The sequence below is a fragment of the Staurois parvus genome, unplaced genomic scaffold (genome assembly GCF_062004578.1).
Source record: "Staurois parvus isolate SC_StPar_1 unplaced genomic scaffold, SC_StPar_1.0 ptg000404l, whole genome shotgun sequence".
In the NCBI taxonomy this organism is placed as follows: Eukaryota; Metazoa; Chordata; class Amphibia; order Anura; family Ranidae; genus Staurois; species Staurois parvus.
This window is the reverse complement of record NW_028318200.1, coordinates 118274-138506: the sequence shown is the minus strand read 5'-3', so window position 1 is coordinate 138506 and position 20233 is coordinate 118274. Positions and strand designations below refer to the sequence as shown.

At 43.5% G+C, this 20233-nt stretch overlaps 1 protein-coding gene across 2 annotated transcripts in view; it reads left to right on the top strand.

Annotated features, from left to right (window-relative positions):
* Window positions 1-20233, top strand: part of LOC149455083 (BICD family-like cargo adapter 1) — a 136754-nt gene that overhangs the window by 33324 nt on the left and 83197 nt on the right. For both annotated transcript variants that reach the window (XR_016314102.1, XM_089686649.1), the window contains exon 3: window positions 18283-18399. Coding sequence is in view for 1 of the 2 variants with exons in the window: in XM_089686649.1 (XP_089542775.1) it covers window positions 18283-18399 (117 nt within the window). In the remaining variant the exon portion in view is untranslated. The remainder of the gene's footprint in view (window positions 1-18282; window positions 18400-20233) is intronic.

The window sequence follows — 20233 nt, the reverse complement described above, 5'->3', positions numbered from 1 at the left end:
TCCATAAATGGAAACAAATAGATACAATGTTTCAACCGCTGTAAATGTGAATGTCAGAGAACTGTCAGAAATAGAGGAGCTCTGCAGATACACTTTTTGCCGGCTTGGAATTCTTCTTATTTTCATCCTACTTCTTCTTCTTCATCCTCATCCTCATCCTCAGAAGAAGAAGAAGAATGAAAAGAAGAAGAAGAATGAAAAGAAGAAGAAGAATGAAAAGAAGAAGAAGAATGAAAAGAAGGATGAAAAGAAGAATGAGAAGAATGAAAAGATTCTTCTTCTTCTTCTTTTCATTCTTCTTTTCATTCTTCTTCTTCTTTTCATTCTTCTTCTTCTTCTTTTCATTCTTCTTTTCATTCTTCTCATTCTTCTTTTCATTCTTCTCATTCTTCTTCTCATTCTTCTTTTCATTCTTCTTCTTCTTTTCATTCTTCTTTTCATTCTTCTCATTCTTCTTTTCATTCTTCTTCTCATTCTTCTTTTCATTCTTCTTCTTTTCATTCTTCTTTTCATTCTTCTTCTCATTCTTCTTTTCATGAAGAAGAAAAGAAGAATGAGAAGAATGAAAAGAAGAAGAAGAAGAATGAGAAGAAGAATGAAAACAAGAATGAGAAGAATGAAAAGAAGAATGAGAAGAATGAAAAGAATAATGAAAAAAAGAAGAAGAAGAATGAAAAGAAGAAGAAGAATGAAAAGAAGAAGAAGAAGAATGAAAAGAAGAAGAAGAATGAAAAGAGGAATGAAAAGAAGAAGAAGAATGAAAAGAAGAAGAAGAATGAAAAGAAGAATGAGAAGAATGAAAAGATTCTTCTTCTTCTTCTTTTCATTCTTCTTTTCATTCTTCTTCTTTTCATTCTTCTTCTTCTTCTTTTCATTCTTCTTTTCATTCTTCTCATTCTTCTTTTCATTCTTCTTCTCATTCTTCTTTTCATTCTTCTTCTTCTTTTCATTCTTCTTTTCATTCTTCTCATTCTTCTTTTCATTCTTCTTTTCATTCTTCTTTTCATTCTTCTTCTCATTCTTCTTCTTCTTTTCATTCTTCTTTTCATTCTTTTTCTCATTCTTCTTTTCATGAAGAAGAAAAGAAGAATGAGAAGAATGAAAAGAAGAAGAATGAGAAGAATGAAAAGAAGAATGAGAAGAATGAAAAGAAGAAGAATGAAAAGAAGAAGAAGAATGAAAAGAAGAATGAAAAGAAGAAGAAGAATAATGAAAAGAAGAATGAAAAGAAGAAGAAGAATGAAAAGAAGAAGAAGAAGAATGAAAAGAAGAATGAGAAGAATGAAAAGATTCTTCTTCTTCTTCTTTTCATTCTTCTTCTTCTTTTCATTCTTCTTCTTCTTCTTTTCATTCTTCTTTTCATTCTTCTCATTCTTCTTTTCATTCTTCTCATTCTTCTTCTCATTCTTCTTCTCATTCTTCTTTTCATTCTTCTTCTTCTTTTCATTCTTTTCATTCTTCTCATTCTTCTTTTCATTCTTCTTTTCATTCTTCTTCTCATTCTTCTTTTCATTCTTCTTCTTCTTTTCATTCTTCTTTTCATTCTTCTCATTCTTCTTTTCATTCTTCTTTTCATTCTTCTCATTCTTCTTTTCATTCTTCTTCTTTTCATTCTTCTTTTCATTCTTCTTCTTCTTCTTTTCATTCTTCTTCTTCTTCTTTTCATTCTTCTCATTCTTCTTTTCATTCTTCTCATTCTTCTTCTCATTCTTCTTTTCATTCTTCTTCTCATTCTTCTTTTCATGAAGAAGAAAAGAAGAATGAGAAGAATGAAAAGAAGAATGAAAAGAAGAAGAAGAATGAGAAGAAGAATGAAAAGAAAAATGAAAAGAAGAATGAGAAGAATGAAAAGAAGAATGAAAAGAAGAGGTATTCCAGTACAGCAAAAAGTGTATCTGCAGAGAGCTCCGCTATTTCTGACAGTTCTCTGACAGTTCCTTCACATTTACAGCGGTTGAAACATTGTATCTATTTCCGAATAAAAACATCTGTATCCTAAATGGAAACAAATAGATACAATGTTTCAACCGCTGTACATGTGAAGGAACTGTCAGAGAACTGTCAGAAATAGCGGAGCTCTCTGCAGGGACACTTTTGCCGGCTGATCGGGAAAAATCCGATTCGCGCACCCGAAGTATGCTAATATTCGGATTCGCCGCAAATCGAATTTTTCCTGAAATTCGAAACGAATTCCACTTCGCCTGGTTCGATTCGCTCATCTCTAGTTATAGGGGTAAGAGACTTAGGTGTGGAGTCAAGACACTAAGGCTTCATGTACACAAGCCTGCCTTGACCACCGGCCATGGGAAAATGCAAATCGCGGCAAAAACGCAGTACTGTGGTTGCCGCATTTTACTGTGTTTTGCGTTTTCCCGCGGTCGCCGGCCAAAATGTTCCTATCCTGAACGAAATTCTTCCACGTTCAGGAGAGGGAGGTTTAACCTCACCTAAACACGGCAGCTTCTAAACTCTGATAAAAGCCTATGTGTACATGGACACATAGGCTTTTATGGAGTTGAGTTTAGGAGCTTTGCCAAAAAAATGCCAACAGCTCCTAACCTCAAGTTTAGGAGCTTTTCATGTACATGAAGCCTTAAAGAATCAGAGTACCTACAAGTCAGCAAACAGGTCCAGGACATCTGAGTCTCTGTTAAAGCAATATTAAACCCAAAAGCAAACATTTATTATATTGCAGCATACCAATTCATAGATGTGATGGCCACATTAGTTTTCTTTTTTTTGGCTTTCTTTTTTCTATTTTCATCTGGTGATTCAGCCATCAACTCTTGTTTTTTAGAAGTTGAAGCTCTCCAGCAGAAGGTATCAGTTTACATAGATGAGACCATCCGTTTACCACTGGCAGGGGTGATTAAAACGATCAGCTTTTATTTATTCATGTAAAACTTTTATCCCAAAAGGAAAAAAATGTTTGCTGGAGTGTTAGCTGGAGTATGACTTCAATTTGTTATTTGTATTAAAATCTGCTAATAACAAAAACAAAAAACAACCTTTCCTTTTTTTTCAGTTATGTATAGTGCATGAATACTGTGGGGTAGATTTACTAAAACTGGAGCACTCAGAATCTGGTGCCACTGTGCATAGTAGTCAATCAGCATCTAACTTCAGCTTGTTCAGTTAAGCTTTAACAATAAAACCTGGAAGCCGATTGGTTTCTATGCCGAGTTGCACCAGATTTTGCACTCTCCAGTTTTTGTAAAGCAATCCCCCATGGGGTTGATTTACTAACACTGGAGCACTCAGTATCTGGTGCAGTTGTGCATGGTAGCCAATCAGCTTCTAACTTCAGCTTGTTCAATTAACTGCTTACCCGCCACCGTAAAGCAGATATACTGATTTTGCATTTCCGGGTAGGGGGCGCGTGCGAGCCGCGCACCGCCATTCGCGGCCACGGATGTCAATCACCGGGTTCCGGCCGGTGATTACCTGCCGGCGCCCGGTGATTACCGACAATCACCGACGGGGAGGAAGACTGTTTTTTTACAAACAATCTTCCTCCCTGTCAGCTCGGGCGCACTGCTCAGGATGGCTGTGGCTGTGATTGGCTAAATCCTGATCAGTGTGCTTACAGTGAAGCACACCCCCCCCAACCCCCTAGTAAAACACTCCCTACACACAATTAACCCTTTGATCGCCCCTCACATTAACCCCTTCCTGCCCAGTGTCATTAGTACAGTGTCAGTGCTGTTTTTTTAGCACTGATCACTGTATTGGTGTCACTGGGGATGTCAGTGACACCACATTAGTTCCTCCCCAAAGTCAGAATGCAGCAGTCCCGCTAAAAGTCGCTGATCGCAGCCATTACTAGTAGGGAAAAAAAAATCCCAGAATCTATATTTGTAAATGCTATAACTTTCATGTAAACCAATTCATTTACACATATTGGGATTTTATTTTAGCAAAGACATGTTGCAGAATACATTTTGGCCTAAATTTATGACGAAATTTGATTTTTTATATTTTTTTACTCGACATGCTTAATAGCAAAAAGTCCAAAATATTGTTTCTTTCTCAAAATTGTTGATCTTTTTTTGCTTTTAGCGCAAAAAAATAAAAAACGCACAAGCGATCAAATACCACCAAAAGAAAGTTCAATTCGTGGGGAAAAAATTCATCAGGGTGCGCAGCGCCGTAACGCAAAAAATGGCCTGGTCAGGAAAGGAGGTAAATGCTCTGGAGGGCAAGTGGTTAAGCTTTGGCAATAAAACATGAAAGCTGATTGGTTTCTGTGCAGAATTGCACTAGATTTTGCACGCTCTGGTTTTAGTAAACAACCCCCTATGTGTCAGATCTGTGTGATATGGTCACAAAATCAGTCCAAGTGTTGTATTTGAACACTGGGAAAAGAAGGGAGGCAGTTGCTTGAATAGTAAAATGACATGTTGGGGTATTTCTGTTCACACACAAGAATGCTACAATTGTTGCTACTGTTACAAGGAAGTGACATTTGAATTTTTGCCGGTTTTTGAAAATTACTGATAGCTGCAGACTGAAGTAAAAAGGTTATTTTTGTATTGGTAGTAATTTACAAAATGACTTGTTTAGTAATTATATGTTACATCAAGGTATAAATAAAATAAAAGTTCTGTTTTCGTCCCATGACACAAGACATGCACTTTCCTTTGTTGAGGCACAGTATGTGCTTGTGATACACTGCCGGTGATTTGGCAGCTACTGTATGTGTGCATTGGGGGTGCCATTCTAGATGAATGGCACTGCAACACAACCTGCATAGCACAGTGGGTTAACGTGTGTTGTGTTAACACCCGATTAAATGCTTAATAATGATATAGATAATTATAAAAAAGTTTAATACGTTACGTTTTGCATTAATTCTGTGAAAACCTGAATTAATTACACCCTATTATTTTATTATAATATTACAAACAATATTGTATTTTATTAAGACATCCTATCATCAGTATGCTGGAAAGCAATACTGATAAGTGCAATTAGCAAGCTGTTTGCTGATAATGCTCAGACATACTAATACTCCAGTAAAGCTCACAAATCTGCCTAATACACATTTTCATGCCACAAATCTAATCACTGAAAATTGAATTTGTGTGTTCTACTCATACTTCTGGATGAGGTGCCAGTTTTATAACAGGTTAGGCATTTTTAATGTGCAATTGACTTTCTGTCAAAAAAACTGATTAACACTGCAGAACATCTATTTAACTAGAATATAAAAATGTTGTCTGAAGTTTGGAAACAAATTTGTAGTCAAGGTCTTAAATAAAGAACTTTTGTGAATATTAGGTTTAGATGTTTTTAACTGCAAGATTGGCAAGAATGTAAGCCATTGTTAGGAATGGAAGAATACAAAACAGGATTGCATTCATTTTCTCCTGCTTGTTGTCCTCTTAACCTAAATGACCTCTATGGTGTTTACTAATGCCAAAACTAATTGAGCTAAGTAGCTTTGAAGCTTTGGTTAGCAATCACTAAAATTAATCCTCTGTTCCTTGTTTCAATAGTCTTTTGAAAATCAAGGTGATCATTTAAAGAATTTAGTTTGGTGCATTTGTATATACAATGGCCACATGTTGCCACAGTAATACAAGAAACCTACATTAACATTTACATGAGGGAAAATAGTTTTCTCCATTTCTTCTAACCACTAACTCTTTCTTAAATGCAAAATTTAATTCTTATGAATAGCCAGCCCTACTTAGCACGTGGATGAACTTGTCTGAAAACAGGTTGAAGTGGACCTGTCAGTATGTTTGTCAATCTGCATAAATAAATTACTAACATGTCACAATATATAGCAACAACTTAATTAAAACAATAACAAAAAGGCTGTTCTTTGGATTAATTTAAGGACTTTACCTAAGTGCTGTATCCAAATGGCTATCTGCGAGGGGGAATCTGGGAGAATAAATACTTTCTACAGGTAGGAATAAACATTCCTAAGCTGGCCATACACTGTTCAGCTGGTTCGGTTGGTCACCTGTCAGCCCTTCCCATGCAACATTCTTTGAAAAATCAAAGGAACTGGGTGAAAAACTGTCAGGTAAACAGCAGCTGCATTCAATCAGACGCAGCCATGAACTATACTAAAAAAAATTAAATGGTGTTGTGAGGGACCGCCGAGCGGCACCACTAGCACTCCACTGGTCAGGCGTGCCCAGAGCGCGGAGTCTAAGCCCCAGGGTACTTGTTCACCAGGGCCCCTGATGGTGGGGATGGACTTGTAGTACCCCGAGACCAGGTCGCCTCTACTGAGCACACCTGTCAGTGGTAGGGGTGTTCGCCAGGGGCTCCAACCAGGGAGAGCCAGATGTGAGGAGGTCGGGTGACCCCGATGGGATGGATGGATGGATGGCTGAGCAAGTGCGTAGTCAGACAGGCCGAGTCGGTAAGGTAGAGGACGGTAAGGTACAAGGGAGCAGGCAGAGAATCGTCGGGTCACACGCCAGGTCAGCAACAGGAGGTCAGATCTAATGGGGGGCATCCAGGGAGAGAGGTCAGGCAAGCAAGGGTCTGGGCAGGAGAAATCAGCAGGTCAATAAACAATCCGGGTCAATAAACTTACTAGGCACAGGTACAGGATCACAGGGAGCAGGTAAGACCAGAAGGCAAAGAAATGACAGCTCAGGGACCTTTAAATATCCCGCCCTGCGCTGCCATTGGTGCCCAGCGGGCGGCCGCGGATTCTACTGCGCATGCGCGAACTCGAACGCCGCGGCCGGCCCGGACCTAGTGCCCGTGTACAGGGCGGAGCAGTGCGCCTGCGCCGGGACCATCGCGGCAGGGATCGAGGAGATCCCTGACATTGCCCCCCCCCTACGGGCAACCTCCGGATGCCCACCCGATCTCTCCACCACGGGTGATCACAAAGAAACCTCCGGACAAGTCTAGGTGCATGGACATTATGGGCTGGTTCCCACGAATTGTCCTCAGGGCTGTAGCCCTTCCACTTGATGAGAAATTGGGTCTGGCCCCCCCTTCGTCGGCACTTCAAGATTGCCTCCACCTCGAATTCTTCTTCCTCTTCAACCGTTACGGCCTCCGAGGGCCTGGATTCCCGTTCCGGGAAGGCATCAGGGGCTACTGGTTTCAACAGGGACACGTGGAAGACAGGGTGGATCTTGAGTGTTTCAGGGAGAACAAGTTCATAGGCCACTTCATTGACCATCCGTTTGATGCAAAAAGGGCCTATAAATTTAGGTCCCAACTTTTTTGACGGGCAGAGCATCTTCAAGTTTGACGTAGCCAGCCAAACCTTCTCTCCGGGCTGCAACACCAGGTCCCCTCTTCGCTTCCTATTAAAAGCCCTCTTATAGTCTTCTTGGGCTTGACGGATGGCTTCCTGTAGTTTCTTATTGTTGGAGGTGAAGAAGGTCAGTGCATCCTGTGTTGCAGGAATCGGGCATTCCGGGACTAAGTCCGGGAGGAAGACAGGATGAAACCCATAGTTGGCGAAGAACGGGGACTGCCCAGTTGCTGAATGGCAAGCGTTGTTGTACGCGAATTCTGCCAAAGGGAGAAGTGGCACCCAGTCGTCCTGAGAGAATGAAGTGTAGCATCGCAGGTATTGTTCCAGGGTCTGATTGGTCCTTTCGGTCTGACCATTGGTCTGAGGGTGAAATGCCGAGGAAAGGGACAGCTTGATATCCAGGGCTTTGCACAACGCCCTCCAAAACCGCGAGGTAAACTGCACCCCTCGGTCCGAGACGATGTCTTCGGGAACCCCATGCAGTCTAACGATCTCTCGAATAAAGACTTGCGCCGTCTCGGCTGCTGATGGAGTCTTCCGTAAAGCGATGAAATGGGCCATCTTGGATAAGCGGTCCACGACCATGAGAATTGCTGTGTGGTCCAGTGAAGGTGGAAGCTCGACTATGAAGTCCATAGAGATTTTCTGCCAGGGCCGTTCAGGGATGGGCAATGGACGTAGCAGGCCCCACGCCTTATTTCTTGAAGGCTTGTTCCGCTGGCAGATGGCACAGGAGCCCACGTAGTTCTTACAATCCTTGGCTATGTCCGGCCACCAGAAGGAACGTCGGAGAAGTTCCAGGGTCTTGACCGTCCCAAAATGTCCTGCCAGTGGATGGTCATGGCAATGTCCCAAGACTAAGGTTCGGGCATCCTCCGGCACCACAATCCGGTCCTCCCTCCATAGGAGTCCCTCCTTGTTCTGGAGGGGGGCCCCATCGGAGGTAGACATCGCTGTGGACGCTCTCATGATCTCGGAGCGAAGGTTCGTCTGGAGGGCCAAGAAATTTCCTGCAGGAAGAATAGTGTCGGGTACTGGGATCTCCTTGGTGTCCTCGTACATGCGCGACAACGCGTCAGGCTTCGTGTTTTTCGAGCCGGGCCTGTATGTGATGTGGAACTGGAACCTCGAGAAAAACAATGCCCATCTTGCTTGTCGTGGGCGTAGACGTTTGGCCGTCCTCAGATATTCCAGGTTCTTGTGGTCTGTGAATATCAGGATGGGATGGGAGGCACCTTGCAGCAGGTACGTCCATTCTTCTAAAGCGGTTTTGATAGCCAGTAGTTCGCGATCCCCAATGTCGTAGTTCCTCTCCGCAGGGGTAAGTTTCCGTGAGAAGAATGCTACTGGGTGAAGTAATTCCTTGGCGCCCTTCCGCTGGGAAAGGATGGAACCAACCGCGTTTTCTGATGCATCTACTTCTAAGATGTAGGGCAGGGAGGCGTCGGGATGACCCAGAATGGGTGCCGAGGTAAATAACCTTTTTAGTGCTTCAAAAGCTTCCTGTGCCTCGGGCGTCCATCTGAATCGCGTCCCAAGCTTAGTTAACTGAGTGATGGGGGAGACCAGACCCGAGAAGTTCTTGATGAACTTCCGGTAGAAATTTGCGAACCCAATAAAACGTTGGACGCTTTTCCTGTCCGTGGGTTCAGGCCAATCTAGGATCGCTGAGACCTTCTGAGGGTCCATTGCGACCCCCGTGGTGGAGATAATCAGACCCAGAAATGTAACGCTAGCCTGTTCAAAGCAGCATTTCTCTGCTTTAGCGTACAACCCGTGCTGCCGCAACCGCCCCAACACCTTTGTTACATGTACCCTGTGCTCCCCCAGGGAGGATGAGAAAATCAAAATGTCGTCTAAGTAGACGATGACAAAGATGTCCAGGAAGTCCCTAAAGATGTCGTTTACAAAGTGCTGGAAGGTGGCTGGTGCATTGCACAACCCGAAAGGCATGACCAGGTATTCAAAGTGGCCGAAACGGGTGCGGAAGGCCGTCTTCCACTCATCCCCCTCCCTTATGCGAACCAAATTGTAGGCTCCCCTTAAGTCCAGCTTGGTAAATACTACTGCAGCTTTTAAGCTCTGGAATAATTCAGGTACCAGTGGTAACGGGTAACGATTTTTAATGGTGACCCTATTCAGCTCCTGATAGTCAATACATGGCCTCAAAGTCTTGTCCTTCTTTTCTACAAAGAAGATCCCTGCACCTCCTGGGGAAGTGGAGGGACGGATGAATCCCTTTCGGAGGCTGTCCTCAATATAGTCCTTCAGGGCCCCTAATTCTAGCTCAGAAAGGGGAAAAATTCGCCCGAACGGAATTTCCGAACCGGGCAACAGATCAATAGGACAGTCATATGGGCGGTGGGGGGGTAGAGCATCTGCTCCCCGTTCACTGAACACATCAAGAAACTTATGATAGGCTGCAGGAATCACTTGTTTTAGACTGTCATCCCCTTCAGAGAACAGGAGGACCTGGGGGACCTCCGGGCCCGAAGTTCGACACAGTTCCCGACAGTATGGGGAAGGGAACGAGACAACCCCAGTTTCCCAGTCAATTTGGGGGTTATGGGCCCGCAACCAAGGGAGCCCCAGAATGACTGGGAAAAGGGGTGATGCAATAGCATCCAGGCGGAGGAGTTCCCGGTGCTGACCGGCAATGGAAGTCACAATGGAAGGGGTCTCCTGGTTAACTACTCCTGACTTTATCCGGGAACCATCAGCCAAAAAGATGTGAAACCCCTTCTCCTTTGGGCGGAGGGGGATACCCTGCTGGTGAGCAAAATTGATATCCACAAAACAGCTGCATGCCCCCGAATCAACTATGGCCGTCACCTCCACGGTCCTTTCTGAAAGCTGAAAGGAGAGGGGAACAACTAAGTACTGGGATGGATTCATATTGCCAACAGATAAAGAAGATGAGGTGAACTTACTCAATTTCTGCGGGCAGGAACGCACCATGTGACCAGCTTCGCCGCAGTACAGACACAGATTCTGGGAGTGTCTGCGCTGGCGTTCCTCAGGCGATAGTTTAGGCCGTGCCAGGCCTAGCTGCATGGGTTCGGGAGCATCTTCAAACGGCAGGTTCTGGATGCTTGGCCTAGTATGTTGACCGGATCCCTGAAATGACCCCCAGGGATTTCCGCGACCCTGACCAGACCTCTCCAATCTGCGCTCCCGTAGCCTACGGTCAATTTTAATGGTGAGTGCAATCAAGTCCTCTAATGTCTCGGGCACCTCCACCCGGGTGAGCTCGTCTTGCAGAGCCTCAGAAAGGCCCATACGAAACTGGTGCAAAAGTGCGAACTCGTTCCAACGAGTGTCACCCATCCAGCACCTAAAGTCAGAGGCGTATTCCTCAGCCGCCCGCCGACCTTGTCGGAGTGCGTATAATGTGGCCTCGGCCGAGGCCGCCCGTTGTGGGTCATCATATAAGATGGCCATGGCGTTAAAGAAGCTGTCGACCGTAACCAGGTGAGGATCATTGTTTCCCCTTAGTCGGTGGGCCCAGTCTTGGGGTTCACCCTGCAACAGGGAGACAACAAACCCCACTTTCACCGATTCTGTCAAAAAGGTCCGTGGCTGCAGTTCAAAATAGAGCAGACAGGAGTCACGGAATGACCGAAAGCGTGTGCGATCCCCATGGAAGCGCTCGGGTAAGGGTACTCGGGGTTCCGCCATAGGGAGTGATGAGGAAGGCCCAGGAGCCGGCTCGTGGGCTGCTGCGACCGGTGGTGCAGGAGCCAGGGCCTGTGAAACAGGAACAGATATGGTGCAGGCCTGAAACCGATTCTCGATCTGCAGACATCTGTCCTGTAATGTGTTTACTGCTTGCGTCAGGGTAGCCAGGTGCCTGCAAACCTCGTCCAACGGGGAGAGTCCTCCTCGAGGCTCAGTCATGGCCTTCTGGTACTGTGAGGGACCGCCGAGCGGCACCACTAGCACTCCACTGGTCAGGCGTGCCCAGAGCGCGGAGTCTAAGCCCCAGGGTACTTGTTCACCAGGGCCCCTGATGGTGGGGATGGACTTGTAGTACCCCGAGACCAGGTCGCCTCTACTGAGCACACCTGTCAGTGGTAGGGGCGTTCGCCAGGGGCTCCAACCAGGGAGAGCCAGATGTGAGGAGGTCGGGTGACCCCGATGGGATGGATGGATGGATGGCTGAGCAAGTGCGTAGTCAGACAGGCCGAGTCGGTAAGGTAGAGGACGGTAAGGTACAAGGGAGCAGGCAGAAAATCGTCGGGTCACACGCCAGGTCAGCAACAGGAGGTCAGATCTAATGGGGGGCATCCAGGGAGAGAGGTCAGGCAAGCAAGGGTCTGGGCAGGAGAAATCAGCAGGTCAATAAACAATCCGGGTCAATAAACTTACTAGGCACAGGTACAGGATCACAGGGAGCAGGTAAAACCAGAAGGCAAAGAAATGACAGCTCAGGGACCTTTAAATATCCCGCCCTGCGCTGCCATTGGTGCCCAGGGGGCGGCCGCGGCTTCTACTGCGCATGCGCGAACTCGAACGCCGCGGCCGGCCCGGACCTAGTGCCCGTGTACAGGGCGGAGCAGTGCGCCTGCGCCGGGACCATCGCGGCAGGGATCGAGGAGATCCCTGACAGGTGTATGGCCAGGTTCACTTCTCCAGTGATTACTGAGACTGTACATTGTAGTAATTTGTGAGCCTACAAGGTGAGAGGCGGCAGCGTGAGGATTGCCTTTGTAAAATATTGTTTGTACATACAGCCAAAAAATAGAAATGACATGCTCCCCTGGAAAATGGGGCGGGGGGAATCCTGTAAATTTAAGTATAACAGAGTTGGGATTGGGCTTTAAAGAGATCCTGTCACTTTGACCTAAATGAGACTTTAGTGATTGGTCTGTAATCTGTAGTCTGAGACTTTTATTATTATAGGGTTGTTAACATTGGAGTCTTCCCTAACTCTGTTGGGTTAACTCCATATCCACAGGAACCTTCATTTTCACATAGAACATTTTAGCTATGTGTGGTCAGTTACTTGGGCAACCTGCTCGCAGAGGCCGTAGATATGTTCCAGTGTCTTCACCTGCAAAGTTTGTCCCTGACCTTCTGAACCTTTTAATTAGACCAAGCTTTTGGTCCCTGTCACTATCTCTGAATCAGAATTAGAGTCCTAGCAGTCTATCTCTGAAGATACTGTTTTTGAGGCACGACAGTCTCCTGCCATCACCTCAGGTTTATAGGTGGTTGTTTCAAATCTTATTGATGAAGTGTGTTCTACCTTGCATCTGGAGGATCAATTTGCTGTTCCAAGCCTTGGGTCTTTTAGGACTCCTACAGCTGCAAAGACCTTTCTGCTAAAAGTGTTATTTAATGCATTCCTAAATGCTGACTGGAAGCACAATGAAGGGTCCAAGACTTCGTCCTATAGCGTGTCTAAACTTTTTTGTTAAACAGTGGTCGGTTCCTGGTGTAGCAATAGCAGTGACCCACCTCAACAGGAATACAACAAGGTTAGGGTGTGCTTGCCTTTCGAGATTCCACTGACAGACAGCTGGAGTCCCTTCTTAAATGCAAGTTTGAACTGCCAGGTTTTGTCCTCCATGTTGTTGGCAGTGACTTTAATCTGTCAAACTGTGTTAGAATGGATGGACTCCCTCAAAAGGGATCACTCCCCTTTTTCATGGAGCAGATGGTACAAATTTCTAGGACTTGTATTAGTTGTTATGAATTGTTATAAGCATCTAAACTTGTGTCACGCATGGGTTTGATGTAAGTAGAGATGCGTAGAGCAATCTGGCTATGTGGTTGGGACACAGATGCTGCATCTAAGGAGTATCTGACTCGCTTAACCTTTGAGGGATATTATCTATTTAGCCCTGCTCTTGACACTATGATTAGCAATGTCACGGATGGCCAGCGTGTGCTCCTGCCTCAGTGCACTGTGGAGGGGTTAGAGGGATGCCACCCCTCTACTTTATCTACTTCAGGGTTATCTACAGGTCTTCCGAACCTACTTCCCACTGACCCCACTCAAAGCCAGAGAAAAGCTATCCCTTCTGAGAAGCCTTCTGCATAAAGGTGTCACACAGTTTCTACAAGCAGGAAGCTGATTTTGTAGCCATGTGGGTCATTGTTTAGTATGCTTCTCTAACATTTTGGCACAGAGGATGCCCCGTTTAACCCACAGGCTAACTGCTTGTCTCTTGAACCTCCTTCCTCTTTCCCTTAAGCTACTGCACAAGGTTATGCAGTTTCCCCAATCTCCCTGGGTTCCTTGCCTCCTTAGAACCCTGCTCCTGTCTAGTGGGGATCCAGATTTTGACGTTGTACCCTATCCAGACTCACACCCTTCTTTAGTCAAATCCTCTGTCCTTGGGTCCTGGTAGGCTTCTTGTGATATTCAGCATTCCTCCTCTCGACTGGGATCAGTTCTTGCTTTCCCCTACCTAAACAGAGACCTGGAACATCAGCATTCTTTGGATATACAGTCAGGTCCATAAATATTCAGACTGTCAGCTTTAATTTGAGGGTATTTACATCCAAATCAGGTGAATGGTGTAGGAATTACAACAGTTTGCATATGTGCCTCCCACTTGTTAAGGGACCAAAAGTAATGGGACAATTGGCTTCTCAACTGTTCCATGGCCAGGTGTGTGTTATTCCCTCATTATCCCAATTACAATGAGCAGATAAAAGGTCCAGAGTTAATTTCAAGTGTGCTATTTGCATTTGGAATCTGTTGCTGTCAACTCTCAAGATGAGATCCAAAGAGCTGTCACTATCAGTGAAGCAAGCCATCATTAGGCTGAAAAAAACAAAACAAACCCATCAGAGAGATAGCAAAAACATTAGGCGTGGCCAAAACAACTGTTTGGAACATTCTTAAAAAGAAGGAACGCACCGGTGAGCACAGCAACACCAAAAGACCTGGAAGACCACGGAAAACAACTGTGGTGGATGACCGAAGAATTCTTTCCCTGGTGAAGAAAACACCCTTCACAACAGTTGGCCAGATCAAGAATACTCTCCAGTAGGTAGGTGTATGTGTGTCAAAGTCAACAATCAAGAGAAGACTTCACCAGAGTGAATACAGAGGGTTCACCACAAGATGTAAACCATCGGTGAGCCTCAAAAACAGGAAGGCCAGATTAGAGTTTGCCAAATTACATCTAAAAAAGCCTTCACAGTTCTGGAACAACATCCTATGGACAGATGAGACCAAGATCAACTTGTACCAGAGTGATGGGAAGAGAAGAGTATGGAGAAGGAAAGGAACTGCTCATGATCCTAAGCATACCACCTCATCAGTGAAGCATGGTGGTGGTAGTGTCATGGGGTGGGCATATATGGCTGCCAATGGAACTGGTTCTCTTGTATTTATTGATGATGTGACTGCTGACAAAAGCAGCAGGATGAATTCTGAAGTGTTTTGGGCAATATTATCTGCTCATATTCAGCCAAATACTTCAGAACTCATTGGATGCCGCTTCACAGTGCAGATGGACAATGACCCAAAGCATACTGCAAAAGCAACCAAGAGTTTTTTAAGGGAAAGAAGTGGAATGTTATGCAATGGCCAAGTCAATCACCTGACCTGAATCCGATTGAGCATGCATGAAGACAAAACTGAAGGGAAAATGCCCCAAGAACAAGCAGGAACGGAAGACAGTAGAAGCCTGGCAGAGCATCACGAGGGATGAAACCCAGCGTCTGGTGATGTCTATGCGTTCCAGACTTCAGGCTGTAATTGACTGCAAAGGATTTGCAACCAAGTATTAAAAAGTGAAAGTTTGATTTATGATTATTATTCTGTCCCATTACTTTTGGTCCCTTAACAAGTGGGAGGCATAAATGCAAACTGTTGTAATTCCTACACCATTCACCTGATTTGGATGTAAATACCCTCAAATTAAAGCTGACAGTCTGCAGTTAAAGCACATCTTGTTCGTTTCATTTCAATTCATTTCAAATCCATTGTGGTGGTGTATAGAGCCAAAAATGTTAGATGTCCCAATATTTATGGACCTGACTGTACCTTCTACTTCTCAGAGTATCGGTGTTTGTTTGCACCCTGATGCCCCTTGCTGGCATCCTCATTGTGGGACACTCAGAAATCTTCCTTTGAAGAGGGTGAGCTCTTTGGATCCTTGTAGTCAACATTGATCTGAAGGGCCTAATGCCTGTCTCCCCTAAACACAAAACATTAAAATATGACTCTCCTTACCCAGTAGTCTCCACACCGAAGGGAGAGGTTTGAGCACATTGGCGCTCCTCATCTCTAGTGTGGCAGGCAGAAAACATTACTGGAGATCTTGGGCTTTGTGCTCCCCTGGATTGATAAGGGGTTCCTGCTAGCGGTACACCCTTTTATGGATAGAGTACATCTTCTGGCCTTTATGGGACCTGATCACCTGGATTTTATTTGGTGGTTGATCTGCAGCCCTTTGAAGATTATTGTCCACAAAAATTCTCCTATTCTGCTCATAATCAGGCAACAACTCTTAGCTCTGACACAAAGAGACCTGTTCCTTTCTCCACTGCTATGGACACTTTGCTGAAGTGAGATGGGCCAAGAGATTACTAGACACATGTTTTTTGCTTAGGGTTCTGCAGAACCTTTCTGCCAGACCCCAGATACACCTGCAGGTGTTATAGTGGATGTGTTTTGTTAATCCTTGTTTTCTTCTGGTGCTGAGGTATAATTTACATCCTTGCCTACCCTTGTGGGTGGGTTTCTCATGCAGCCTATTCAGTCAGACTGTAGTAGGACTATAGTCTTCAGTTCTCTACAGGTATCACAGCCCTTATAGGCTATTGTGCTGTGATGATTGCAAAGATTCTTGGATACCTCGCTTAGCAAATTTGGCTGTCTGGCTAGACACTCATCTTCTTATCATGGAGTTTTCATTCCCTAAAACCAAAGGGTTAGGATTGTAGGCATTCACCCTTCCTGTGTAGGCTGGCCGGTCTTGTCATGGGGATCTGGTTTTGTATAAGGTTCTCCCTGGAGACCTGTTCTCCTGGAAATTTGCACCAGTGTTTTTATTTTGTCCACCTCATGTTGTGGGTTTGTTCTTCTCTAATCAGACTATCATTTGACCTGTTCTGGTGAGTTTTTAGTTTCAGAGCCTCTTGTTGCTTCAAACAGTGTTTCTTCAGGTGGAGTCACTCCTTTCTGGCACTGATCTCCTCTACCCTAGTCTTGAGCATCAGGTTGATCATCCGTGCTTTTCTATTGGTGTTTGGCAACTTCCCCTGTCTTAAACATGTTGTAATGATTGCACTGTGATAACACACGTGGCTGCTGGCAAATAAAGTTTGATATACCCAAACCTAAAGATTTACAATATTGTGAAATGATGCAGCGCTAGTGTATATAACTAAAACGTACATAAAACATAAGTAAACAGTGTTCAATGTGCCAAATGTCTCTGTTAAATCAAAGTCCATGTATACTGTATTCAGCTAAAAAAGATCTTCCACCATCCAGTATATCCTTGTAGTGTTACTAAAACAGAGTGCTACCACCTTACTCAAATGCACACTCAACAGACCATAAGCTGTAATAAATATAGCAAACACTACATGTTTGTTTCTCAGGCACAAATCCTCCTTGGGTGCATACACTTCCACTCCAGAATCACTACTTTTAGGCAACAGCAAAAGGCAGCTTCCTGTCCAGGGGAGGAAACTCAGTGCTGATATCATGCTGCTGTACAATCTTGAGTTGTCGACAGCTCTCTCAGTGAGTTTCTACTGTGTTTTTTTTTTTTTTGCTGTTTAATTGTTTTAACTGGATGACTGTCTCTGTTCTACAATAAACCTTTATTTAAACTACTACTGGTTTTCTGTTGGCTCTTTGGTGAGCTCCTTCTGTTCCAGTGGTAGTTTTCTTTTGCTGTTGCCTAAGAGGAGTGATTCCGGAGTGGAAGTGCACACACCTGGGGATGATTTGTGCCTGAGAAACATGCTGTGTCTGCTGTACTTGTTACAGCTTATGATCTTTTGAATGTACATTTGAGTAAGGTGGTGGCAGTTCATGTTTTCGTTACACTACAAGGATCTACTGGATGGTGGAAGATCTTTTTTATCTGAATATATATGGACTTTGATTAAAGAGAGACTTCACGTTTGGCACATTGAACACAGTTTACTTGTTTGTTTTTTTATGTTTTAGTTATATTAACTGCAATTTCCCCTCTCTTGCAGAGGGCTTCTCTTCATCTGGTTCACATTTGTGTGTTGATCCTTCAGGTGGCTCTGAGTTGCACAGAGTCCCCTTCACTTGTTGGGTGCCTCTCTGTTACCCACCCCTCAGTTGGATGTCCTGACTGTATCTGAATTCCTGTGTCCCTCTATTGATGGGAAAGAAAATCCAATTTTTGCACTTTTCATAAAATCTAATTCTTGGAATCCATTGAGAGAAAAAAAAGGTTCCACCGATCTGTGTTTTTCGCTCTTGCTTTTGATTTTTGCGGGTTATACTGCTTTCCTACAAAACTGAAGCATACTGGTTAGATGAGGGAGGTGCAGGGGCTGGCTTACAATTCTTCTGTTTAGCAGTTCCCTAAACTTCTGTAGGTGGCAGTATAACCTGACTGTATCTGAATTACTATGTCCCTCAATGGACACCAAGAAACAGATTTTATGGTAAATGCAAAATCCTTGCTATCTGATACATTCTACAATTAGTGGTTGCATTCTACAATCTCTCTTTCTACATTAGGGGTTTCAATTCTTTTTTACCATTAACTAGTTATCTCAATGGGGACCTTTCATAATTTATCAAAAGTATTGTCATTAAACATTAATAGAAATTGCCTGATGGAAAATAGCTGCTGCACCATTTTTAGATTAGCAGCAACTATTGTAGTGTAAGTCGTGCTGCCTATTTGGAAAAAGTGTTTGCTTCATAGGCTGATGTAGTTTCATAGACCTGGGACTGTGTGGTGTGCTTGCAAATTTAGGCCTGTAAGTTATTACTTAAAACAGTTCAGAATTATAATTATTTTTTTTATGACATCGCTTTGGTAACTTTCAATTTTTTTTCTATGTAATTCTACAAACAGGCTACAGAAATGGAAAGACAGTTGTCACTGCAGGTCAGTGTTCTGCAGGAGGAGTTCCGTGAGAAGAGTATGTCTACAAGTCAACACATTTCACGGCTGGAAAATCTTCTCTCAGAGGTCAGCTTCTACTTAAATAAATGATAGCATTGAGAGACTTGACTAAAATGAAATATACCTGTGGCCTAATTTAATTGATTTTATTAATATTTCTATTTTATTCTATTAAAGGGAACCTATAGGGATATAAATGTATGAGCTACTACTGCTAATATTTCGAAGGCCCAAGCTTCAGGGCATTTCTCAGCTTCCTGGTTTACTACCTGATAGTTCTTTGACCTGAATCAAGCCTACAGGTTGAGCATCCAGAGTTTCTAAGACATCACTGGATGCATGTTTGTAACAAGTCAGTGTCTTAATAGGCACGGTAGCCAGGATCAGGGTAACAGCCCTGGATAATGTAGCTATAAATACAAGTCAGCAATGGCAACTCCCTTATTTCTCCTCCCACAGTCCACTAAAAAATGCTATTTTAGTATTTGGTAGTTGCTAAGGAGTTAAAATACCTAATGGTTTCTTATATATCTCAGTAACCCTTTTGGTAACCCTCTATTTTTAAAGCAAAATTAAGTACCATTGGGTGAGGGGGGATTTTGGTATTATTATTATTATTATGTGCAAGTATTCACAGCAATATGGTGGTGGGCTATACCAATAATCATAATTAGAGTGCATGGTCATACTTACCTCACTCCCCCTGGCCATCTTATCCCCTGTGATTAAGCCCATGGGTGAAACATGTCAGAGGAGTGGTTCTGGGGGTGGGACCATGTGCAGAAGCTTGTCGAAGCTTGTGATGTCATCATAAGTATGCATCTTCTCCTTTGGATTACACTGAGCTATGTCTTTATGAATGATAAACTCCAAGCCAGCCCCTTGATTCAAGCATATTAGGTGAGTGCTTTGATGGTTGAAGCCGTGCACTTTTCTTTGATTGTACAAACTGTAAGGATATTAGTTCTGCTTTAAATTTCCAGACCCAAATTCCAACCTTACTGGGAATTCATTGAGAATATTGGGAACACCCCAAGGAGGACAAGGAAATATTGCCACTGGATATCCTGAGATATTTAGGAGGAAGTCAGGTGACTAAGGTTGCCATAGCTTAATAGCACTTTTTGGAGGACCTTTTTAAAATGCTGGAAAATTGTGTTATCAGACTCTTACAAGCTCCCACTGGGGTATTTCATTGCAATTTTAGGTAGATGACCATGAAGTGGTAATTCCTTTAGTGAAATCAGTCATATGAAAATCACATTTAGGAACGATCCTGATCATGTAAGGGGGACAAAATGTATTGTCTTGTTTCTTTCTTGAAAAACCTGCTGCTGTTGCTCAAGTACCTCCAGAAGTGTTATAGTTTGCCCTAGCCCTGTAAATTTTGCATTTGGAAGACAGTTTGTTCTGTATGCACAGTATATATAGAAAAAAATCTAAATAAATGCAAATTTACTGTTATTATTACATGTTTTGACAGCAACACTTATCAGAATACAACATTTTTTCACAATAGCATTCCGTTAATAAAAAAAGGTAAACATATTATAAAAGGCATACAGGCCTTTAAAGTGATGGTAAATCACAGAAATCCATAGCAACTAATCAGATTTCAGATTACAGCCATCACTTTAATAAAAGATGATAGCTCATTGGTGGTTTGGTTTACTGTACTAGCACATTGTCACATTTGTTAAAAATCCATAACTGGATAAGTCAATTATGTTAATTTTACAAGATATTAATTTGTGTCCCTTATGAGCTCCTGCTATACTGGGTTCCGCCTTTCCTGTACTGGAACTTGATATTTCAGATTTGACCTGTTACTTAATTGCAGGTGAAATCTATTATTAAAGCTGTATATATATTGGTGCTAAATGAGCACTAATACTATATC